The 26,321-nt window shown below is 37.9% G+C and overlaps 1 protein-coding gene and 1 long non-coding RNA gene across 4 annotated transcripts; one reads left to right on the top strand and one right to left on the bottom strand.

The window, feature by feature from the left end:
- Nucleotides 1-5,897: 5,897 nt before the first annotated feature.
- Nucleotides 5,898-25,356, bottom strand: LOC110114586. The gene is made up of 4 exons (XM_020847515.2): nt 24,134-25,356; nt 20,150-20,404; nt 19,933-20,024; nt 5,898-7,141 (listed from the first exon to the last, which is right to left on the bottom strand). The coding sequence occupies exons 1-4, from the start codon at nt 24,932-24,934 to the stop codon at nt 6,400-6,402; spliced, it is 1,890 nt and encodes a 629-aa protein (XP_020703174.1). The 5' UTR covers nt 24,935-25,356; the 3' UTR covers nt 5,898-6,399.
- LOC114579838 lies at nt 6,483-24,197 on the top strand. 3 transcript variants are annotated; one of them, XR_003701049.1, is made up of 4 exons: nt 6,483-6,623; nt 6,726-6,832; nt 23,522-23,648; nt 24,065-24,197. It is a non-coding gene; the product is annotated as an uncharacterized LOC114579838 (long non-coding RNA). The 3 variants fall into 3 exon arrangements; XR_003701048.1 differs by lacking the exon at nt 24,065-24,197 and adding an exon at nt 23,649-24,014 and having other exon boundaries at nt 23,522-23,565; XR_003701047.1 differs by lacking the exon at nt 24,065-24,197 and having other exon boundaries at nt 23,522-23,756.
- Nucleotides 25,357-26,321: the final 965 nt, after the last annotated feature.

The following is a 26,321-nucleotide window of genomic DNA, read 5'->3' as shown; positions in this document are numbered from 1 at the left end:
TTCCTGTAGTGCAACCCTAACTCCCGCTATAAACAAAATTGTTCTTTCAACTTTTAAGTCAACCGGCCTTGCCATCTACCTCTCTTGCGACCTCGCCATCCCGTTGTCGGCGCTTGGTTTGAGGTATGAACCCTATGATAGCTCCGCACTGCGCTTTCAGAACCCTAAGTTAGTTATGCATGTCGTCCTGCCAGAACACCTATCCACACATAATGTGTAACTCCTATTGTGGCAATGTAAAAGAAATCCCATTTTCGCAATCGCGAGTCACCATAATCCGGTAAGTATTCAAATTAAAGGCATAACAAGCTACAACTTACCAATTCATCATGGACACATCACACTTCACTCATATTCTTACTTAAATTGGACAAACAACCTCCCTGACTTGAAATTCACCTCTAGTTTATGTACTTTTTCATGTAAAACTCTTATCTCTTAGAGTGTTAATTAAAAAGCACTCTAAAGTTGTCAGATCTTTCAAAAACGCTAAATATAGATCGCTTGCATTTGTAGGAACCTATATTATATGATTTTGACAACTTAATGATTTGCAGGTTCCTCAAAACCTTCTCACACCTCTTCACTACAACAATGCCTTTGCCATGATGCTTACTATTAATCACAAATTCTAAGTTGGGTCCAACATATTGAAATATACTTTCACTTTACATGCGAGCATATCATCTCCAATTGAACTCCAAATTCTCCATATCTACCATTGACCTATGTCTCAAGCTAGCAATTCAACAATGGGTTATCACCTTATTGGAGGTAATAATGCCACTCCACAGTCGACAAATAAAGCATGCATTATTTCTGACAACAACATCATCACCTCCTAACCACAACTACACATTTAGTCACCCATGTACTCTATTAATTGTGGCTAGCTCATCCAATCCTTCTCCTATCTATATATAAATAGTTCATAGTTATGCATCGCATAAACTTTTACCTTTCTCATATGCGGTTGCAATGCTTGAACTATATTCACAATATTATACTCTACTTTCAATGCTTTCTCTTCTAGCAATGTATTTCTATCTTTCTCTCCATTCTAAGCCTTCTTTTAAAGTGGGCTCTTAACACATGATAATTGATGAATCATAGAGCAATAGTAAAAAAAAATTAAATGGATATCATATAAATGAAAAATATATTTACATAAAAATAATGAATATTTAGTCATCATCATCCATAGAATTAAATTTTGAGTTAAAATTAAATTTAATCAATACCTACCATTCAATAATCAAAGCTACCTCATGTCATTCCTTTAACAACAATATGTTGAACACCAAACCTCAATTGTCAATTACTGGTCAACAATTAATTAATGCAAGGAATTTGCTAACAAAGAATAATCATTTCAACTAATGAAAATTAGAAAACTACTGTGGCCTATATATGAAAAAGAGAGAGAAATTACACAAATTTAGCAAGTCATTTATTTAATGTTAATTAGTGTCTATAACTAATTACATCATCTATTACGTCATAATATTCTGTCTCACATTCCATCTCATGTTTCCCTGTTTGGATTGGCTTCAACGCTCTAATTAATTTCAGAATCCCCACTTGCTTAGCTATGAGAGGAAGAGGAATCTATTTCTCAGCTTTCTATGTTGACTGGACTTATTCGACTCAATCAGATCTGAGCAAGGGCTCATTGACCATTTGGTCAATTAATTTGACTCGACTAATTAATGCTCAAATTAGCTATATGATTTTAGTTTGTCATCACTAGTTGTCTTATGACTAGTAATCTTCTTAATGATCAGTTGATTAGAGCTTATACAAGAAGGAAATTAAACTGATTATGAGATTTATAAAAATAAACAATTGTGTCTGAGCGGTTTTGAAATGAGTGTGAATAGCCATAGGGGTGTCGAAAAATGTCTTAATCCAAAAAAATCGGATTCAAGTTAGCATGTTTAATAAATGGGTCGGGTTCGAAATTCTAACCCTTTAATTTATTAAACATGCCAAGTTCTTGTTGACCGCAAACCGAATTTTGATCAAAAACTAACTTTTTTCTTTAATTATTTTGCTTGTTTGTGTAATCTTCTTATTTTTTGACCAAGTTACCTAAACTCTATAGTTGATAAGATATATAAAAAAATGTTTTAAATAAAATAGGTTATTGGGTCAGATTTTGGTCATTTGAGTTGTCACCGGGTCGGTTCCCATCATTTTGATTTGTTTATTGAATTTGGGTTCCATTAGACCTAAATCTAACCCGCTATTCTATATATTCATATAAAGATCAAGCTAATTGGCCTCAAGATAATTCGATCTTGGCCCTCTGATCATCAACTTCATGATCCATATTAAATTAAATTTAAAAATTTTCAATTAAAAATATAATTGAGATTAATATTTGAATGATTGAATTTTTGGATGATATCAGTCCAACACTGATGTTTCAATGTTTAATTCTAATCAAAGCGCAGGTCTCTTTCAACCTTTAATTCTAATCTAATTCCTTTTTTTGTTTAAAGAAATCTGTTCAAGCGGTTAGGTCTCCCAGCCTACAATTACTGACTTTTCATGAATTAATTAAAACTCTTCATCCAGCAGTCTACCATTCTCTGACCTCCATTTAACTGTCTGCTCAGAAAATAATTTAGAGCTAATTAAAAATTAGCACATGCAATGAATGATATATGCAGCACTGTTAATCAAACTTAATTAAAATAACTTCCCGCACATAAAACTGGATTCCATAAGCTTAATTAATTACTTTACGATTAGTTTATTAATACGTACTCATGCATGGCATGTGGCTGCTTGTTGACGCAGAGAGAGAGAGAGAGAGAGAGAGAAGAGATCCTCTGCATGGCATGTGGCTGACTGTTGACATAGAGAGAGAGAGAGAGAGAGAGAGTGTATGAGTGAGAGAGAGAGAGAGAGAGAGAGTGTGTATGAGTGAGAGAGAGAGAGAGAGAGAGAGAGAGAGAGAGAGAGAGAGAGAGAGAGAGAGAGAGAGAGTCAAGGCCTGGGAACATGCATGTATTATGTATAGAACAAAGTCGGTTATTGAACATCGATCCAAAGTGCTTCAGAGAATTGTCTGAAAGGGACAACAAAATCTGGGAGTTAGTTTGTATTTTGCAGATCGAAGAATATACGATCGAATCAATCTTATATTTTTCATTATTTATTGATTGGTATTAGCTGTATGAGTGGAATCATTCACGTACGTACGTGTTGACATGCATGGAAAATTGCCCTTATATTGATTTTTGCTCTTATGAATATTACTCAAGATTATTTGAAGACCATTTGAAAATTTGACTGATTTTGAATTCATGTGTTAATAGTAATGGGACAGTTCCAACTTTATATTTTAAGCTATGTATGTTGTGATCTTAAAATTTTTTTATAGGATTAGGCATATCTTTTGGTGCAATGAATGAATTTCAAAGTACTCAAAGAGAGTTGATTAATCAAATACAATTCTAGTTATTAAATGATTATTATGGTGTAATGTACGTTTACAAAGCTTAAAATATAGCCAAATTTGAGTGCATTGGAACTTGAACTGTTATGAGCCAATAACTTGGGGCTTGTTGTTCCGGTTGGGTGTCGTATTCACGGTTGGTGTTGTGTATTGATTTCTCTTTTTGGTTGTTTGACATTTTGGTTGGCTTTTGTTGGTTTGGATTGTGGTGCTGGGGGTTTATATGGTTTGGGCAATGATGAGGCTGTTTTCTGCTCTCCATCCCGACGACTTGCCTTGTTGGCAACCACTGGTGATAGGTATTTGTAGTCTGCTTGGTGGCCTTAGTTTGAGATGTGAGGCCATGCTTTCATATCTGTGACTTCATCTGTATGGTTTGATGTTTGTTTCCTCCTCTGGATGGCCCCTGCCTACGGTTTGGGTGGTTGCAGAAAGTTCACCATTAATTGAGCCCGGCTGGCTTTTATTCTAGTGTTTTCATTTTATGTCTGTTGTTTTGACGTGGCTTTTTTGGCATGTATCTGTTGCTTTGTTCGTTGTTGGGCTTGTTTGTATCTTTCCTTTATTGTTGGAATAAATTCTCCTTTTGTTTAAAAAAAAAAAAACTGTTATGAACCAATCTAACTGCTTGAATCGAGTGGAATATTGATGGAGTTTCCAGCATGTTATGCCATGCACATATTGAAGAGGGTGATTGTTGTTACCGCTCTAATGCCCAACCCCAAAAAAATAATTTCTTCCCTTTCTTCTTATAGTCGTTCTTCCCTTTCTTCTTATGCTCGATCCATTATAAAATCTCAGTTTTTACTGGAGATCTTTTCAATTATCTCTTCTATAATTAATACAACAATAATTAATTATTTTCAGAGGCAGAACCAGCCTTAATTTTTCGGAGGGACAAACTTATAAGTAAAAGTGCAGAGATTTTTCAGATTATGCTTGGGGCAATTGCCTAAAGACCATAGTATTATAAAACTTTTAGGGGCAATTGACTAAAATCCCTTGTAATAAACCTTATACACAATGTGTATAATTCTACTAAGGGGCGCAATTGCCTAAAGATTACAATATTTTAATTTTTTTAGGGGAGACAATTGCCTAAATATTTCTATAATAAGAGTAAAAAAAAGCTGGAGGGAGACAAATTATCTAAAAATCTATGTAATAATAAACAAATTTTCAATTTTTTTAGGGGGGTAATTGCCCTGTGCACTTAAGGGTTCCGCTCTTGATTATTTTAATAAGATATTGTTTTTAAACTATTTGAGCATATTTTGAACCAGACCAGATTAATCAATCCATTTAAATGCTGAATCTTGTAATATTCTCAACCAGATTAATAGCATTGAAAATTTTTTATTACTCTAATATAAAATTGTCTGTCGTTTTTTTATAAGTTTTTACCTTTCGTATGAGTTTTTTTTTTTTTAATATTTCAATTATGTCAAGATATTCAAATATAAACTATATTATAATGAACTTAAAATTTTTTAGATTTATTTTGAGTGAAGTTTATATTGCACTAATTCAATGCAAATCCAATAATGAGGGTTGTCGATCGATTTGAGTTGATAAGTTGTGTTTGGATTAGACCCCAAATTTAGCTAACCTGAATATATTTGACCCAAATCCTTTTCATTATTATATAGGTAAAAATATTTTACTCAAATCTGACACATTAAACTCGATTTGTCATACGAATCATACAATTTTTTTATCAACATGACTTTATTAACCCAAACATGACCCGTTTGAATTCATCTAACTCGACCAAATACCAACTAGCTAGCCTAAATCTAAATAGTAACGAGTCAATATCAAGTTGATTTTGGGTTCTTTAGGTCAACCCAATATGGCCCATATATTTAATAAAGTTAATTTAAACTCAAATTTTTTTCGATCTTGTTTCGATTGAGATGTCAGATTAGATCATTTATTAACATCTCCAACCAATAGCTTTCATCCTCATACAATTTATATCAATATATCTTAACAAAAATTTTTCATTTCATTCTCATTTTGAAAACAATATTTGCTTTTCTAAGAAAAAAATTTGGAGTCAAAATGTTCTAATAAAAAATTAGGTTAAAATTATTGGATTTATTAAGATAAATATAATACTCCCCATTTATTATTGGATTTATTATAATATAATTAATTATAATTTCTATTTTATTTATCTCAAAATAAATTTAACGGATACACGATAAATTCTAATAAAAAATTCAATCAAAATATTTTGAGCCAACATTTTTTTTTCATTTTAAGATGCTCAAAAATAATTTTTAGGGCAATGCATTTGCTATACAAAATTTAATCTATTATGATTGTTCCCTCCCTCTACAAATTTGACAATGCGTTATGATAACCTGCCTCACCTCACTTTCTCTATACAGAAAAAATAAAAGATTCAACTAAAAAAACAACTCTCTTTGGCTAATTATGCTTTATTAATATTAATTACACATTACTTCTCTATTTGCCAATTCAAATCAACAATGCTATATAAAACTTGAGAAAGAAAACGTTAATAACATAAGAAATTATTACATCCGGTTGTCGGACGCGGAGATAGGTCCGGATATCAATAAAATATTATTTTAAATTAAGCGTGTCAAAAACGCAGGTAAAACGCAGTCAAAGCGCACCTAAAGCGTAGTCAAAGCGCAGTCAAAAGCACAGGTGACGTGGCATGTTTTTATTGGATGTCCGAACCTATTCTACGCGTTCGGTGACCGGATGTAATAATTTGATGTTAGATAACCATGAAATGAAGTTCATCAAATGATACTGCCCCAGACTTCAGGTAACAAATTTTGTACAGCAGAGCAAGGCTTCGACTTTTTTATTACTTTTTAAAACATAGTTTTAGTACATTCTGTTTTAAAAAGTAATAAAAAAGTCGTCCCAAACGAAGCCTGAATCTCATGGAACTACCCGACCTTATCTTCATCTGCTGTGCTCATGCTCTCCAAAGCCATGGCTGCACTTTCCACATGCCTAAGAAGGATCTCATAAATCTTCCTTCTCACCCTTTCACACGCTTCGGCATCATCATCCTCCAACAGAAAGCTTTCTTTCGAGCGTTCGACAGCCCAAGATTTATCCTTGGCACTGATTGTGGCCAACCAGTCATCAACTCGCTTCAGTTGACACAGTAAAGATGCAATCTGAGACTCTTTTGCTTTACAACTTCTGTTGCTATGGATAACATCTAAGAATTTCTCAATGTATCTTAGAAACCATCTGTTGCATTCAGATTGCAGTGCCTTTGCCAAATCAACAGTCATTATATTGCAGTTTAATGTCGTTGGAAGAGCACTTACAGCTGACAACTCAGTGCTCTTCTTTTGCCTGCTAATGGAGGTATGTGGCTTTCTGTCAGAAGATGAGGATTCTATAGGATCTACAGTGGTGTTTGTTATCCTTGGAGATTTTGAGACTTCTGCTTTCAGTGCTGCTTTGATGCATGAAGCTGCGCATTTTCTTCTTTCTGATGCATCTTTTGCTGCCTGTATAGTGGAAGTTGATATAGACTGAGAAAAGCTGGAATTTGTTTTAGCCAATGACTGAGTAGATAAGGCGGCTCTGGAAAGGTCTTCATGGAAGTCCAAGAATTTGTCTACTACCTTCTGGGGATTACGGTCCTTGTTGGCTTGTAGCTCTGAGTATGTGCTGACAAGAGAAGATGGAACAGAAAAAAAGCAGCAAAGTTGGAAAGTATTAGGTAGATAAGGAATTGAAAATGCACTTTCTATATTTGAAGAATGAATAGGAGACTTCACCACAACAATCTATAACAGATTGAAGCGTCAAACGAAACTAATAATATGTATACTAACTACATAGGTATAGAGAGGGGGTCCTATTCTATCAGAAGTAAGAGATCAGCATTGATATGAACTTTCTTTTCAATTTAATTAGTTTCTTCTTAGAACTTTGAGAATCAAAATTGCAATCATTCATCTTCATCACCATCATTTAAATGAGACACTAGATTTTGCGTGGAAACCCCTAAAAGGGAGAAAAATCATGAGGCTTTGCCCAATTTAAATGAATCATATAGATTTTGCAGTTGATTATAAATAAGGTCCTTTCTTGAGGGGAAGACCTTGGCTCGATATAGCAGATATACATCATATAGAGTGTATCACATGGTGGGAGTTGGAAGAATCAGTGTTAACATGTTCGTTTGATTGGCAGGACTATATATAGCCGATAAGCGATATAGGTGGAAGGGACTGTAGTCGGGCAACAGCGGTCAGGAAGACCATAGTTTGGAGATGGTGGTCGGAGAGACCATAGTCGGTGGGCGACGAAGGTCGGAAAGATCATAGACGGGTGATGGTGGTCCGGAGGACTGTAATCGGTGGGCGATAGAGGTCGGAAAGATTATAATCAAGTGACAATGGTCGGGAGAACCGTAGTTGGAGGGGTGACAGGGTCGGAAAGATCGTAGTCAGTGAAGGCGGTTAGAAGGACCATAATTGGCTGTCAACAGAGGTAAGAAAGACCGTAGTCTAATGATAGTGATTGGGAGGACCGTAGTCAGCGGGCGATGGAGGTCAGAAAGACCGTAGTCATAGATATTGGTCGAAAGGACCATAATCATATGACAGATGTCGGAAGGACTATAGTCGGTGGGTAACCGTGGTCGGAAGGACCGTAGATGGGTGACAGTTCTCAGGAGGACCATAATAGGTGGGCAACAAAAGTCGGAAAGACCGTAGTAGATCAGGTAACGGTGGTCGGAAGGACCGTAGTCAACAGGCGATGTTGCTATCCATGCAGATGTCTGGCAATGGCCGATGGTCAGAAGACCGGAGCATAGAGCATTACCATCCTTTTTTCTTCGGCTCATATGAGAGAACAATTCTTAATTAGTAATGGAATGTTTTATCTACTTAAGATTTGGACACAAACTTGGTTGAAGTCATTATTGAGTCCTCCAAAGAATTCAAGCACCCATTACCTTTCTACATTGCCTGAGAATTACGCATCATCACAATATGTCAACTTGACATTTTAGTAACAATCCAATTCAAGCTAATAAATTTCATTGCATTAAAGTACTAAAAAATAGAAATGTTGTCTTACTTGATTGTTAAAATCTTAATTTTGATCGTGTGGGTAAGGGTAATATCTTTTACTTTTGAGTACATTTATTCACAAACTTCCTTTGTAGTAGAGAGAAACATATATGGCTTAGTGATTTTAGATATCATGTTATTTCACAACTAAGACATAGTCATAGAATTTGCTTAATCTCAAAAGTATAAATTTTGGGACTTTTGGCTCCTGAGGAGGACCCATAATGTGATGAATACTTCCTTTTCCTTTCATAAATGTCTTCACAATTTGGGACCATTTCAAATAATTTTCCTCTTTAAGGCAATATGAGGCTTGTAGCCCCTAGAGACATCCTTTGATTTGATTTACACTATTCATGATAGTCAACTCATTGGAAGAAAAACAAAAAAACTAGCCATAATAAAGGGAGATAAGAATTTTGATAAGAAGAAAGAAAGAAAAAGAAAATAAGTTTGGAAGACGAAAATCCTAATCTTGCTCTGATAATATGTAGAAAAGTAAAAAAAAAAAAAATCCTTAGAATTTTATTGCTCAATTATGTACAATATGTGAAAGTATAAATAGACTTCTCCAAAAGTCTTAAAGAAAAATAAATAAAAATTATTTACCAAAAAAATGAAAATAAGTCTGTAAGATGGTCTGGCAGCTGAAAGTAGAAGAGGAGAAACAACGATTATAATCTAAGGATCATAAGATGATCGATTCAATAGTTATAACCCTTAATCCAGGTGCTCAAGGGGATCCGTATCAAAATTGATTAACTTGTGGGTCATACAATCCTTCAACATAATGGTTATTAGATTTTCTCCTTATTAGGGAGTGAACTAAAGAGGGATTAAAGTTAACTTAATTAGATGCACCAATCCTAAAACCATTTTTAACAAAAAATTTAAGCCTATAGGTTAGGGTGAACCATTTAGTAGTTCTAAATCATATTTTTCAACAATCCAATGTAGGATTAAACTCATAATCTCAAAAGCCTCAATAATGTCATCCTCATTTAAGAGATCTTCACATTGGCCATAATTATTTCCAAATAGAATATTTCCAAATAGAAGCACATTAAGTAATATGCACTAAGAGTCGCCTCAGCCATGTGAAGATGTTGTAGGAGTTATATTATGTGGTTGGCCCACGAGGGGCCAGCTGAACCGGTCCAACAGAGATCGGTTCGGTTTTACAGCCGCCGGCCCAAGTTTGGGCGGAATCTAGGGGGCGGCAGCCCTAATAGGGCCCACTTGCTTATTTAAACAGCGTTTAGGAGGAAACATTTGAATGAGGGGCTGTTTAGGGGTTTTGTAAGCTTTCTTTGGCCTTAATTAGTCTCTTGAAGGTTAGGGTTAGGGTGATCTGGAGATTGAATGTAATTTTGAGATCTAGGGTTTGTGTTCTTGGACTCTAGGTTTGCTAGAGATTTGGAGAGTCTTTCTTTCTCTCAAATTGAAGAAAATTGTATATTGCTTTGTGTTTCTTATTTGTTGTTTAAATCAAAGTATTTCCCGTGTTTTCTTCTCCAAACCACTAAAATTCCTGCATTGTTCTTGCCGATTTCTCATTGAAATCAGCCCTTTACTCGCTGTTTTTGTAGATTCTTGCTAGGTTTGCTTGTGAACTCAAGTATTACCCGTGAGGTTACTTGCAAACTCAAGTACTTCCTATTAAATTGGTATCAGAGTGTTATCTTGGGACCATTAGGGGCTAAAATTCTAAAATTTCGACACAGAATTTTCATCTGCAAGAAGTCTTCTCGAAAACCTTGGAAGGAAGATGACCGGAAAGAAAGTAGAAGTATTGGAGGGAGAAATAGGCCAACTGAAGACCAATTTTGAGGAAAGAATCATTGATTTTCAAAATATATTTTATTTCATCCATGTAAAGATGGATGGGAGGTTCATCGCCTTGGAAGACATGATGAAGAATATGCTTGAGGGCAAACAAAATCCGACGACATCGTAAGCAAAGGAAACCACCGGCGATAATGGGAGATGCGGAAATCCAAACCCATTTAGGGGGAGGGAGAATCCAGAAGTGGAGATCCTTGAGGGGAATTATGGAATGCCTTATACATAACCACTTTCTAGAGAGGAGATGAGCATGGGCTATAAAAAGAGGGGTGCTGAATTTTTTGGGAGAATGGATGATTTTTATCGTAGGAGTGCTGAAGATGAAAGGAGAAGAGGGGAATATGAGAAGTGCTTGGGTATGATCGTCGGAGGGAAGATCGAGACCACTGGGGAGCATTTCCTCCTCGAGGAATGGAAGGTTATGGAGAAGTTAGGGGAAACGGGGGTGACCCGAGGGTGAGGAAACTGAAGATGCTTATCTTTGAGGGAAATGATGCACATGAATGGATCTACAAGGTAGGGCGATACTTTGCAGTCAATTGGTTAACTAAAGAGGAGAAACTCACAATGACAGGACTGTGTTTGGAAGGGAAGGAACTGGCATGGTACCAATGGTGGGATATGAGGTGGCCCATTCGAAGCTTGAGGGAGTTCAAGGACTATCTACTAGAACTATTCCAAACTAGTAGGGGAGGAGACTTCTACGAGCAGTTATTTTCCCTAACACGGGAGGGGATAGTGGAAGAGTACCTAACGAGCAGGATAGGTCATCTTTCTGAGACCGTGCTTAAGGGGAACTTCATGAAATGACTCAAATCGAAGATTAGAGCAACTGTTAGAGGGATGAGACCGCGCGACTTGGTGGAGGCCATGGAGTTGGCATAGCTGGTCCAGGACCAGAAGCATCTAGAGAGCGAGGCTCGAGGCAGTAACTCTGGGGGATCCTACAGGATTACTACTTTTCTAGATCTCAAAGGAACTGTGCCGGGAGGTTCGTACGAAGCACAAAAGGAGAAGTCTGGAGGAGGGGGGCCTAAGGGAAATTTTAAGAAGCCCACTGAGAAGGAGATACAAGAGAAGAGAGCTAAGGGATTGTGTTTCAGGTGTGATGAGAAGTACATGTAAGGGCATAGGTGTAAGGACCGAACTCTTCAGGTTCTCACCATTTATGATGACGAGGAAGCTGAAGAGGGAGGTGAGAACGGGATAATGAAGGAGGAGGAAAAGAAGTTGCATCTGAATTTCGCATAAGTCTCTCTAAACTCTGTGGTGGGATTTAACCCGAATCACACCATAAAAGTGAGGGGAGAAATAGCAGATTGTGAGGTAGTGGTGCTGATCGATAGTGGTCCACCCACAATCTCATCTCTAACCAGATCGTAAATATGTTGGGGGTGAAATTAGTAGACACAGGAGAATATGAAATGATGATGGGTATGAGGAAGGGGGAGATGGATAGAGGAGTTTGCAGGGGAGTGGTGTTGACCTTTCAAGGGATACAGGTGAGGAAGGATTTTGTTTCCTTAGAGTTGGTAAGCACCGATGTCATTTGAGGTTGAAATGGATGTAGAATTTGGGAGAGACCAAGGTTAACTAGGGTGCTATGAAGATGAAACTTATGGTGGAAGGATAGAGGATGGTGATCCAGGGTAATGTAGGGCTGTCTAGGCCCGAAGTATCTCTTAAATCCATGATCATATCTATATAGGAGGTGGGAGGTGGGTATTTGGTGGAGCTACAATGCTTGGAGAGGGTCAGTGTGGGGGAAGAGGGAGACATTCCAATGGTGGTGCAACAACTCATATAATAGTTCAGAGAGGTGTTCCAATCACCTCAGGGCTTACCACCACCTAGAGAGTAAGAGCATGCAATCCTTCTGAAGGATGGGATGTCACCAATTAGTGTTCGACCTTACCGCTACACCCAAATTCAAAAACATGAAATTGAGAAGCTGATTAGGGGGATATTAGAGGCAAGGATCGGTAGACCAAGTGTGAGTCCTTTCTCTATTCCAGTCTTACTTGTGGGTCATACGATCCTTCAACATAATGGTTATTAGTTTTTCTCCTTATTAGGGAGTGAACTAAAGAGGGATTAAAGTTAACTTAGATGCACCAATCATAAAACCATTTTTAACCAAAAATTTAAGCCTATAGGTTAGGGTGAAACATTTAGTAGTTCTATATCATCATATTTTTCAACAATCCAATGTAGGATTAAACTCATAATCTCAAAAGCATCAATAATGTCCTCCTCATTTAAGAGCTCTTCACATTGGCAATAATTATTTCCAAATAGAAGCCCATTAAGTAATATGCACTAAGAGTCACCTCAGCCATGTGAAGATGTTGTAGAAGTTATGTTATGCAGTTGGCCCACTAGGGGCTAGTTGAACCGGTCCAACAGAGATCGGTTCGGTTTTACAGCTGCCGGCCCAAGTTTGGGCGAAATCTAGGGGGCGGTAGCCCTAATAGGGCCCACTTACTTATTTAAACAGCGTTTAGGAGGAAACATTTGAATGAGGGACTGTTTAGGAATTTTGTAAGCCTCCTTTGACCTTAATTAGTCTCTTGAAGGTTAGGGTTAGAGTGATCTGGAGATTGAATGTAATTTTGAGATTTAGGATTTGTGTTCTTGGGCTCTAGGTTTGCTAGAAATTTGGAGAGTCTTTCTTTCTCTCGAATTAAAAAAAATTGTATCTTGCTTTGTGTTTCTTATTTGTTGTTTAAATCAAAGTATTTCCTGTGTTTTCTTCTCCAAAACACTAAAATTCCTGCATTGTTCTTGCTGATTTCTCATTGAAATAAGCCCTTCTACTCGTTGTTTTTGTCGATTCTTGCTAGGTTTGCTTGTGAGCTCAAGTATTACCCATGGGGTTACTCGCGAACTCAAGTACTTCCTATTAAATTGGTATCAGAGCATTATCTTGGGACCATCATGGGCAAAAATTCTAAAATTTCAACAAGGAATTTTCATCCAGAAGAAGTCTTCTCGGAAACCTTGGAAGAAAGATGGCCGGAAGGAAAGTAGAAATATTGGAGGGAGAAATAGGCCAACTGAAGACCAATCTTGAGGAAAGAATCGTTGATTTTCAAAATCAATTTTCTTCCATCAATGTAAAGATAGATGAGAGGTTCACCGCCTTGAAATACATGCTGAAGAAGATACTTGAGGGCAAACAAAATCCGACGAGATAGGAAGCAAAGGAAACCACCGACGATAATGGGAGATGCGGAAATCCAAACCCATTTAGGGGGAGGGAGAATCCATAAGTAGAGATCCTTGAGGGGAATTATGGAATGCCTCCAATAGAACCATTTTCTAGAGAAGAGATGAGCATGAGCTATAAAAGGAGGGGTGCTGAATTTTTTGGGAGAAGGGATAATTTTTACCGTAGGGGTGCTGAAGATGAAAGGAGAAGAGGGGAATATGAGAAAGTTCTTGGGTATGATCGTTGGAGGGAAGATCGAGACCACTAGGGAGCATTTCCTCCTCAAGGAATGGGAGGTTATGGAGGAGTTAGGGGAAACAGGGGTGACCCGAGGGTGAGGAAACTGAAGATGCTCATCTTTGAGGGCAATGATGCACATGGATGGATCTACAAGGTAGGGCGATACTTTGCAGTCAATTGGTTGACTGAAGAGGAGAAACTCACAATGACAGGACTATGTTTGGAAGGGAAGGAACTGGCATGGTACCAATGGTGGGATATGAGGTGGCCCATTTGAAGCTGGAGGGAGTTCAAGGACTGTCTACTAGAACGATTCCAAACTAGTAAGGGAGGAGACTTCTACGAGCAATTCTTTGCCTTGACACGGGAGGAGACAGTGGAAGAGTGCCGTGATTAGTTTGAGTACCTAACGAGCAGGCTGGATCATCTTTCTGAGACTGTGCTTAAGGAGAACTTCATGAAAGGACTCAAATTGGAGATTAGAGAAGCTGTTAGAGTGATGAGGCCGTGCAACTTGGGGGAGGCCATGAAGTTGGCATAGCTGGTCCAGGACCAAAAGCATCTAGAGAGCAAGGCTCGAGGCAGTAGCTCCAGGGGATCCTACAGGATGACTAGTACTTTTCTAACTCCCAAAGGAACTGTACCAGTAGGTTCTCACAAAGCACAAAAGGAGAAGTCTGGAGGAGGGGGACCTAGGTGAAATTTTAAGAAGCTCACTGAGAAGGAGATATAGGAGAAGAGGGATAAGGGATTGTGTTTCAGGTGTGATAAGAAGTACATGCCGGGGCATAGGTGTAAGGACCAAACTCTTCAGGTTCTCACCATTTGTGATGACGAGAAAGCTAAAGAGGGAGGTGAGAGCGGGATAATGGAGGAGGAAAAGAAGTTACATGTAGACTTCGCAGAAGTCTCTAAACTCTGTGGTGGGATTTAACCCGAATCGTACCATGAAAGTGAGGGGAGAAATAGCAGATTGTGAGGTAGTGGTGCTGATCGATAGTGGGGCCACCCACAATCTCATCTCTAACCAGATCATAAATCTGTTAGGGTGGCAATTAGTAGACACGAGAGGATATGGAATGATGATGGGTACGGGGAAGGTAGAGATGGATAGAGAAGTTTGCAGGCAAGTGGTATTGACCATTATAGTGTACAGGTGAGGGAGGATTTTCTTCCCTTAGAGTTGGTAAGTACCGATGTCATTTGGGGTTGAAATGGCTGCATACTTTGGAGGAGACCAAGGTTAATTAGGGTGCTATGAGGATGAAACTTATGGTTGAAGGATAGAGGATGGTGATCCAGGGTAATGTAGGGCTATCTAGGGCCAGAGTATCTCTTAAATTCATGATCATATCTATATAGGAGGTGGGAGGTAGGTATTTGGTGGAGCTACAATGCTTGGAGAGGGTCAGTGTGGGGGAAGAAGGAGATATTTCAATGGTGGTGCAACCACTCATACAAAAGTTCAGGGAGGTGTTCCAGTCACCTCAAGGCTTACCACCACCTAGAGAGCAAGAGCATGCAATCCTTTTGAAGGATGGGGTGTCACCAATTAGTGTTTGATCTTACCGCTACCCCCAAATTCAGAAAGATGAAATTGAGAAGCTGATTAGGGATATATTAGAGGCAAGGATCGGTAGAACAAGTGTGAGTCCTTTCTCTATTACAGTCTTACTGGTCAAAAAGAAGGATGTGAGCTGGAGGTTTTACGTGGATTACAGGGCTTTGCATAAAGAGACGGTACTAGATAAATCCCCCATTCTGGTGATTGATGAGTTATTAGATGAGTTGCATGGAGCAGTAATATTTTTTAAGATAGACCTGAAGTCGGGCTATCACCAAATCAGAATGACGGAGGAGGATATTCATAAGATAGCTTTCACATGAGGGACACTATGAGTTCTTGGTGATGTCATTTGGGCTTACTAACGCCCCTGCTACTTTCCAATCTTTGATGAATAGGGTGTTCCGACAGCATCTTAAGAAGTTTGTTCTGGTCTCTTTTGATGACATCTTAGTGTATAGCCAAACAGAGGAGGAGCATCTGGAGCATTTGAAAGAGGTTCTTAAAATTCTACATGTACATCAGCTGAGGGCTAACCTAAAGAAGTGCAGTTTCTCCCAGTCTAAGGTGGAGTATTTGGGACATGTAGTGTCTCAGGAGGGAGTGGCGGCCGATCAATCACAAATTGAGGCAATGCAGAAATGGCCAATGCGTAGGAACATAAGGGAGTTTAGGGGTTTCCTAGGATTGACTAGTTATTATAGAAGGTTTGTGAGGGGGTACAATACCATCGCTTGACCGTTAACTGAGCAACTGAAGAAGGATATTTTTTATGGGGAGAGGCAGCAACCCAGGCTTTTGAGAGGTTGAAGAAAGCAATGACAACAGTCTTAGTATTAACTCTTTTAGATTTTAGCTAGATCTTTGCAGTGGAGACTAATGCATCAGGGTATGGCTTGAGAGTAGTGTTGATGCAGAATCATAGACCTATAGCCTACTTCAGTCAGGTGATGTCGACCAGGGCTTGATTGAAGTCAGTATACGAGAGAGAGCTGATGGCCAGATTCTTTGCCATTCATAAATGGCATCCTTACCTTTTGGGTAGGCATTTCATTATTCGTATGGATCATAGGAGCTTGAAGTACTTGTTGGAGAAAATGATGGTGACCGCGGAACATCAAAGGTGGTTGTCAAAGCTTTTAGGCCATGATTTTGAGATTTAGTATTGGTCAGGGGTGAAAAATAAAGTGGTTGACGCTTTATTTAGATGTGTTAGGGAACTTCAGGAGTTGGTAGTTTCAGTACCACTAATGGTTAACTAGGGGGCCACTAAGGAAGAAAGGATGAAGAGTTAAAGAAGATTAGGGAAGATTTGATGAAAGATAATAGTAGCCATTTAGGATACTATCTTGAGGGGGAAAGATTATTGAATCAGGGGAGGTTTGTGATGCCATTAACATCCGTACACATTCCTCACATATTACATGAATTTTCGGTAGTACAATTAGTGGTCATTCGGGAGTACAGAGGACGTATAGGAGGCTGGCATCGGAGCTTTACTGAAAGGTGATGTATAAAGATGTGGAGGAGATGGTGACAAAGTATGAGGTGTGCCAGAGAAATAAATATATGTCAATGGCACCTCGAGGATTACTACAACCCTTAGCACTTTCAAATAGAGTATGAGAGGAAGTGTCCATGGATTTCATTGACGGTCTACCCTGTTCAAAGGGATTCACAATCATTTTTGTCATGGTGGATCGACTTAATAAGTATGCACATTTTATCCTCCTACGACATCCCTACATTGCAGTATCAGTGGTAGCAACATTAATTTATTTGAGAAGTGGTTAGATTACATGAGATTCCTGAATCGATTGTTTGATCGAGATAAAGTGTTCCTCAGCCAGTTTTGGAGGGAGCTTTTTAGGATGTTGGGCACTGTTCTCAAGAGAAGCATCTCCTACCATCCACAGACAAATGGATAGGAAGAGGTGGTTAATCGGAGTTTAGAAACATATTTAAGGTGTTTTTCTTTTGAAATTCCATAGAAGTGGGCTAAATGGTTATCGTGGGTTGAGTATTGGTACAATAATTCTTACCATTCTTCCTCCCAAATGACTCCTTTTAAGGTGCTCTATGGAAGAGACCCCCCACACTTAGTGCATTTTGGGAGAGGAAACACGCAAGTTTCTTCAGTCGAATAGTACTTAGAGGAGAGGGACCAGGTATTGGAGTTAAAGAAACATTTAGGGAGGGCACAACAAATCATGAAGAAACGAGCATATATACACATGAGAGACATATAGTATGAAGTGGGGGAGAAAGTGCTCTTAAAACTAAGGCCCTACCGACAAAAATCAATTGCTAACAGGAGGAATAAGAAATTGGCACTGAGGTACTTTGGTCCCTACGAGATGGTGGACAAGATCGGAGCAGTGGCATATCGATTGAAGTTACCCCAAACGGCCACCATACACCAAGTTTTCTATGTGTCATAGCTGAGGAGAGCTCTAGGGGAGCATGCATTTAGTGCAGAGTTGCTTGATACAGTGATAGAGGAGATGAAAATGATCTTAGAACCATTGGAGTTAGGAGGGGTCAAAGTGGATAAAAAGTGGAACAATGAAGAGCTTATCAAATGGTAGGATATTCCTGAGTTCGAGGCCACTTGGGAACCATACGACAAAGTGAGACTCCAGTTTCCTTCTTTTCACCTTGAGGACAAGGTGAGTTTTTGGGAGGGGAGTAATGTTATGCGGCCGGCCCAGGAGGGGCCGGCTGAACCAGTCCAACAGGGACTGGTTCTATTTTACAGCCGTCGGCCCAAGTTTGGGTGGAATCTAGGTGGCGACAGCCCTAATGGGGCCCACTTGCTTATTTAAATATTGTTTAGGAGGTAAAATTTGAATGAGGGTCTGTTTAGGGATCCTCCTTTGGCCTTAATTAGTCTCTTGAAGGTTAGGGTTAGGGTGATCTGGCGATTGAATGCAATTTTGAGATCTAGGATTTGTGTTCTTGGGCTCTAGGTTTGCTAGAGATTTGGAGAGTCTTTCTTCTTCTCGAATTAAAGAAATTTGTATCTTGTTTTGTGTTTCTTATTTATTGTTTGAATCGAAGTATTTCCCGTGTTTTATTCTCCAAACAACTAAAATTCCTGCATTGTTCTTGTTGATTTCTTATTGAAATGAGCCATTTTACTTGCTATTTTTACCGATTCTTGCTAGGTTTGCTTGAGAACTCAAGTATTACCCTTGGGGTTACTTGCAAACTCAAGTACTTTCTATCAAGTTACTTGCTCCTCGACTTTTCTCAACCATGGTTGAAGAGAGAATAAACCCCATGGAAGCCATAAACCACATCATGACCCATTTGACTTCAACTAAACTACTAGCTCTAAGGCCACCTATTAGGGAATGAACCAAAGAGGGACTAAAGTTGGTTGAGGTGTACTAGCGGTCATTATTTTTAACCAAAAACCTCGGCATATGAGTGAGATTCATCCGCTCAAAATTTCTATACCAAATTTTTTTTTTATCTATCTAATTTGGGATTAAAGACAAAGCCTCATGCACCTGATCAACACTTCTTTCCTCTTGCGAGAGAAAATATTAAAGTCTTATATATAAGGGGCATGTAGCATGTAAGAAAGTAATCATCTTGGATAAATATCTGCTACTACCAAGAGATATGGGAGTACCAAAGCATGACAACAATATAATTTGGATTGCGAGGAAGATGAAATAACCACCACTTTATGAGTGATTTTTGCCACATCCCATATTAAGAATATGAATAACAAGTTATAGAGTCAAACTCGTATATTGTAAGACAATTTCTAGTTTGTTCACCTCCATCCTGAATATTTCTTGGATAGCTGATTTTAGCGCCTTCCTCTTTTTAGGGTACTAAGAAAATGTTCGTGGCTGCACCTAACATTTTATTTCAATTCTTGCTAATGTCAGCTATATCATTGGACTGAAAAAGACTAGGCAACTATTGCTCTTTCACATGTAAATGGGAAAAAAGTTGACCGCCAAACTATGCAATTGAAATTGAATAGAACAAACCAGAATAAGTTTGATATGTATTTTATATTACAAAATAACTTGTGCTAATGTTTTGAAAAATTTAACCGAATAAAGTGGGGTTTAATCAAATGAAGACACGAGCACCAAAAGGACTATGGTATGAGAAAAGTCTGGAAATTGCTTTTAAAGTGCCAACCAGCACCAAGAATGATATAGAAATCAGATTTTGCATTTCCACCAGGAGATTCACCATGATTTCAAAGAGAAATTGCAAGTCATTAGACCTATTACAAGCATTTTAATTAGGTTACCCATATCACCAATGAACGATCCTAGTGTCCCTTGATTTCTAGTTAATCCCTGATGTAAGGGATTATGGAATCATTCTATTATGCCTGGAATTCACTAAATTAAGCAAGTTGATTTTGTCTGTTCAATCAATATCACCATATACAGCACATGAAGTTTCATAACTTTCTTTTTCATGTAAGTATTCATGCTATAAATCTATGAAGGACAAATATGAACCTTGAAATGTATCTCACCTCAGACATCCAAGTAACCTCTCCAATGCACATGCCTCCTGCAAGGAATCCAAAGTAGCATAGAGAGCGCTATCCCTTCTTCTCAAGACTTCCTACAAAAACAATAGCTGAAGCAATCATTATCCTTATAAGAAGAGAGGCAATAGTAGCCTTATCTAAGCAAAAGAGGGGAAAATAAAAAGTAAAACCCTATCAAGGATTCTAAAAGGGTCATTACCTTCCCATACTTTACTAAGTTAGATGGAAGCGATCCCCACAACACATTGCTGTCTGGCCACTTCATAACATCATATGTACTTAATGGAATTGTTGTAGAAGGATTCTTTGTGGACGCCTTGCTTGCAGTGAGAATCTTCCTTTTGGCAGAATTACTGAGAAGTACCTTTAATTCTTCTCCATCTCTTTTTCCAGCCCATGATTCCTCCAAACTTTCACCTTTGGATATGCAGGAACTATAATGGGCAAAATTACCCTGAGTAAACAAAAAAAAAAGGAGAAGCCAATCACACAATTTACTGAAACTCACAGTAACTTGAACAATTGTTTTAAAAGTAATAAAGCGACAATAAAAAAGAGGAAATATCATAAGCACATAAATACGAAGCTAAGATAAAAAAAATCAATATAAAATTTTTGTATAGAGTTTGTTATCAAACTTGAAAGTACAGTCAAATATTGCTTACACATTAAATTTTACACATTAAATTATTGCCCTTCGATTTAAAGCTTGTTCAATTGCAACCCATACAAAACTTACTGGTATATCCTACATTTAAACTTTAGCTATTTTATTGTAATCATATAATGTGACATAATATTGACCCCCTAAAGTATCCAAGGAAAATCATAAAACTGGAAAATATATGAAAAGCTAAAAATGTATGAGGCTATTTTGAAGATTTGGCAAGTGATAAAACAAAACATTTTTTTGCAGCTTTAAAGAGAAGTGTTAGTAAAAACATCTAATTCTTATGCATAAGTATCAATTATGATGAAAATATAAAATAAATGTGGGCACCAAAAATTCACGCCCCAGCCGCTCCGCGACCCCTTTCTTTTTCGGGTGTTGAGGACAGTTTTAACGAGTAAGTTCCGAAGCAAATGTTCAGAAGGCAGATTGGGTTTTGAATTAGACGTTACCCAAATATTTCACCCTCATTTTATGAGAACTTTATGATATGAATTAGGGTTTCCTATTGGCGCAAGCCCTTATAGTTAATTACCCCACCCGATAACGAGAGAGAACTTTCAATTAAGGCAAGTCATCAAACATATACGTAGTATCCAGCGTATAGTAGCAACACGTTTAGGAATTTAAAATTTAACATGTAAAATTAAAAATTTATCACCTTTCACTTAAAGAGGATGGTGGGAGAAATGATAATGGACTCAATCAAGATCTCATGGTTCTGTCGTCCCGGGTAATCATGATCCCTGGTCTACTTAGAGGAGATATGCAACCCAATTTGACAAAAGGATTCTTGTCGACAACCATGGGTTGTTTCAGTCAAGAGAACCTTGTAGACCTGGGGTAAGTATTTTTCTAAGGAGACATATTTGAATCCACCTTAACTAACAGAGAATTTTATGTTCTATCGATCATAACATATTGATTAATTACTCAAAGATTTAAAGTTGTTGGGAAACAATCATGCATAGATCTTGACCATAATTTAATGGTACCATTTGGCAGCAAAATCACCCGGTCAGAGGGTCTTGGTTATAACTGTTTATTTGTGGTATCATTTGCTGGTGAAACCACTGATTAGAGAACATGTGGCACGTCCTTACTAGCAAGAGACAAATTTATAATGAATCATAGTGATATTCCCGATCAGACATTCGCTTTTTATTAGATGAATTGATTTTCAAATTATCCACTTTGGCAAACTATTGTGAAGGATGGATGTGTATTTTGCTTAAATATTTTGGCATTTTATTTTAATTTTAAATATTTAGATTTTGATGACTTTTGAGTTTTAAATTTTCATCGTAATTTGGCCAGCATTTTTAAATATTTGGGGCTCCGATTGAGATTTTCTATCAACACGGTCATCATTAGGGTAATATTATAGTCACTTCAAAAGATTTGTATTTTGTTGAAGCTTGGAAGCATTAGAAAATGTAGGGTCCCCTTTGGTTGAGATAAACATTTAATATGACCATCATTGGGTTCTTATGGACAATTTCATTTTATTGGTTGAACATTCTCGACTCTATCAACTTGTCAATAAAGGATCGGATTCGTTGATAGCTTTATGCATTTATTAGTGATTTTTTTTATCATAGACCTTGAAGGCTTAATACATATTTATAAAATAAATATTTCGTTCAATGACGTGATAGTATATTTGTTTGATAGTTTGAGCAGTGTCAACTCCTATATATTCAAATAAAAGGATCGAGCTCGAACCTAAGTTCATTTTTTGACTGTACAACAACCTCAGATGTCACGTGTGTACCTATAATACACTCGCTGGGCCTATGCGGGTATATGCCTATGCATGTATTTTGCATGATGCATTTATACGATTGTCATACATATCTAATAGATCTATGAGTCACATTTGCATGTTATGCATACACATTCATATATCTATCTATGTTGCCATGTGTATTTGCATCTTGCATGCATAGCACAATGTTGCTATGCAGTACACTTTATATGTTGGACAATGTGCTTGCATGACGTGTTATATATTTTGCAACATATATATGCATAGTGTGAGTGTATATTGAGGCAATGTGTTGTCAGAGTGTGACACATTTTGCACTTTTCAATGATACGTTTGCATGATACATGTTGCATGTTGCAACATGTATTTTGCATATGGCGATGTATATGTATCTGATATACTCATATATTAGGAGAAGATGCCTGCAACATGTCAACTCATTCTTAACTACATGCAATTATGACATGCTTTTTTCATACATTTGTGTAATGTATATAGTGCATTTTGTACGTTGCAGCATATACATGCTGAAGCATTTTGCATGTTAATGCGCGCGATGTGTCACCGCAACATGGCGTATTTTTCATGTTGGGTGATATGCTCGCATAATGTGTTCTGCATGTTGTAATGCATGTATGTATAATATATTTGCATGTAAATGCAATGAGCTACTGTAGCATAATACATCTTGAATGACATGCTTAAACGATATATTCGGTCTATTGCAATGCATGTAGGAGGACATTTTAGGGTGTTTGATATTAATAAGTTGTGCAAATTATTATCATTTGTGAGTGTGTGTAATGTTCTATTTTCGAAGCCTATAGACACCTTCTATTCGCTTGCATGAGTGTTACAGGTTTGGTGGCATGGCATTGCACTTCATTCATTGCGCATCGACAGTACAATTTGCTCACTTCATCTTCTACATGTTACCTTTTTCTTCAATATTTAGCTTGCAGGAGTGTTTTTTTGCCGACAAATGCATTGTGCGATACATTAGGGGTCTCCTACCTATCTCTTGCAATTGAGCTGATTTATTTAATGTGACAATATAGCATTGCAAATTTATTGCCTCATATTATTAGTGGCTTGTCGCAATTTTACCACTAATTCCCTACTTTTGCTTACAGGTGAATCGTAGCTTGCACTATGAGTTATTTGCTGCTTTATGTAGGTAGACTGTCATGCACTAATCAATCTCCTACAGTTGTTCATAGATGCCTGCATTTATCATAGGCTTGTTATTTTTACCTGCAGGTAGTGTGTTGCACTCGTTACAATCTTCTTACTCATACCTAGAAAGAGTCCACCATACTCGTTACAATGTTCTCCCAATTTTTATAGTGGATTTCTTGGTGTGGTGTGGCTTCGTGATTTTTTCCCGATTTCATATTTTTCCACGTTAAATCTTGGTGTTCTTTTTACTTTATGCTGCTTTTACTTTCTTGTTAGTTTTTGTTACGTAGTTTTACTTTCATCCCAACCAAATCAATTATTTTAAGCAATGTCTATCAATGTTGTCATAGGGTTTCTCTTTGTGATACTAAATCTACCTATGTCTACACTAGATATTTTTTCTACTATTTATCGTTAAGTGTCCAAACAACCAAACTCTATTCATCATATGGATAAATTACAAATTATTAAATTGAAAAGAATTTCATTGTTTTCAGGCATTTTTTTGATTGAAATAAATACCCAAGAATTTCTCGGATTGAGGTAAAAAGAAAGGATCCACTCACAGTACTGGAACTTCGCGTTTTGAGGATAGGCTTGTCCTCGCGCTTCCTATCCTTCATGAACTCATCAGGTTCCCAGATCTTCCTCACCGTCTTTGGCCTTGGAATCATCGACACAAAAGAATGCGAGGAAGAGTTCGAGATGCTAGTAATAACTGAAGACTTATCAGACTCGTCACTCTCCTCATCAATATGTGAAACACCTATCTTCATCGGCTGTCTCACCACAGAGAAAACCCTGTCTATTTCCTTCCTCTTTGTCGGCGAACTCGGACAAGAATTAGAATGCAGCATCCCATGCCCAACCTTCCGCCCATCCATCTTCCAAGTGTTCGCAGACCGCGGCTGCCGCTTCTTCCTCTCTGGCGTGGCTGGGCAAATCGTCGAACATGTTCCGGACGACGTGGCGTGTATGGCCGCGGTGTGCTGAGGGAAGGGACGCCGGCCTGGGATGAGACGTAGGCCGTGGAGGATGGGAACAGGAGACGAGGCTTCGAGACGGCGGACGAGGATGAGCTGTCCGAGCTGGAGATTGTCGCTGAGGATGAGATCGTCGTGGCCCGGCGGTAGGGAGACGTAGGTGGAATGCGAAGAGTCGGAGACCTGGAGATAAAACCCTCGGTCAGGGAAAAGATCGGAGTCGGCCAGGGCAGGGACGATGCCGGTCACTTGAAGGATGGATGAACCGTCGTCCATGTCGTCGTCGGAGAGATAATCGTCGGCGAGGAATCCGGAGTCGGAGGAAGATGACGACTTCATGTCGCGAATGAGCTTGAGGAGGACGCCGGAGCTCAAGTTCGCCATTGCTGGGGCTTGGGCGTGAGGCCTAACAGGCAGAAGGAAATAGAAAAGTTTTCGCCTCTAGCAGTTAATCAATGGTTCGGCTTCGATTCCTGGCCGCAGGGAAGGCTATACGGGTTGGGAAGGGCGGGCGGCGGGGAAAGGAAAAACGTTGGTGAGAAACGATAGATCACCATCCGTTACTGTCGAGATTCGTGTTTTTGATGCGATGGAAGTTGATCCATTGTTTCTTGCAGCTAAGAATTCGAATGGGATTTCTGGCCAAGTTGGGGGGTCCAAACGGAAATAACTGCCGATATTCTCTTGTGGGAAAGGTCAAGACGAGGAAGTTCGAATTAGCTAAAATTGGCTATTCTTCGTTTCTCTACTCCGCATAATCGTATTGGTTTTGAATTTGTTTGACACAATTATTAATTTTAGAAAAAAAATTACCAAAATTACTTTTTAACCCTAAATATTAAATATAAATTTCTGAAATTGTCCCAGTCATCGCATTTTTCCGATTTTTTTATAACCATTAAGGCCCCAAAAAAAAAACATCATATTGCCACCAAGATATGTGATTAAGATTTTGTTTGGGACAATTTTTTAATTATTTTTTAAAACAATTTTTTTGTTTAGAAATTAAAACTTTTATACTAAAAAGCTATTTTAAGAAACAGTAAAAAATCCGTCAACTTTTCACAAAATATTTTATAAAGCTGTTATTAAGAACAATTTTTTATGTTTTTTTTACTAAAGTTAACATTATTGTTTAGAAAATTCAAAAAATAAAACTCTTTTTTTGTTTCAAAGAAACAAATTACCTTTAAGCCCTCATATATATTATACTACAAAATAACGATTATGATTTTTTCTTTTGCCTAATGAATTATGACGATAGCTACGATCAAAATGCTAGTGAGGCAAGTCAGCCGTTGGGGTGTTGCAATACAAATTTATGCTTGGAGTTCGAGATGAGGTCGAGTCGGAGAGAAAGGAATTTCGCTTGAGACAGAAGAGAGGGAGGGATTTCGATGCGAAACAACGATAAAGGAAACCAAAAGGGGGCATTTTGGGTATTTCTCTGATCCGAAATCACGAGAAGCAGACAAACTACCGACTCGAAATAACTTTTGGATTTTAACATAAAATGATATTTAAAAAAAAAAAAGCTTTTTTTTAATATAGCCTTTAAACTAATTGTAATGTTGAGTTGAGATCATTTGATCCTCCAATTAAGATTTTTACATGTTTTGTGTTCATTTTTTGTATTATCAAATTGTACTAAAGAGAACCAGAAGACAACTTCTAATCAATTTGATCGAGTTCATTAGCTCAATTGTGTTGAGCAAAATAGATTCATTTTGACGTTTGTTTTAGATAACATCTTTGATTTAGCTAATTAATA

Source organism: Dendrobium catenatum, unplaced genomic scaffold (assembly GCF_001605985.2).
Source record: "Dendrobium catenatum unplaced genomic scaffold, ASM160598v2 fragScaff_scaffold_665, whole genome shotgun sequence".
NCBI lineage: Eukaryota > Viridiplantae > Streptophyta > Magnoliopsida > Asparagales > Orchidaceae > Dendrobium > Dendrobium catenatum.
Note: the sequence above shows the minus strand (reverse complement) of the source record. Positions and strands in the feature narration are given on the sequence as shown.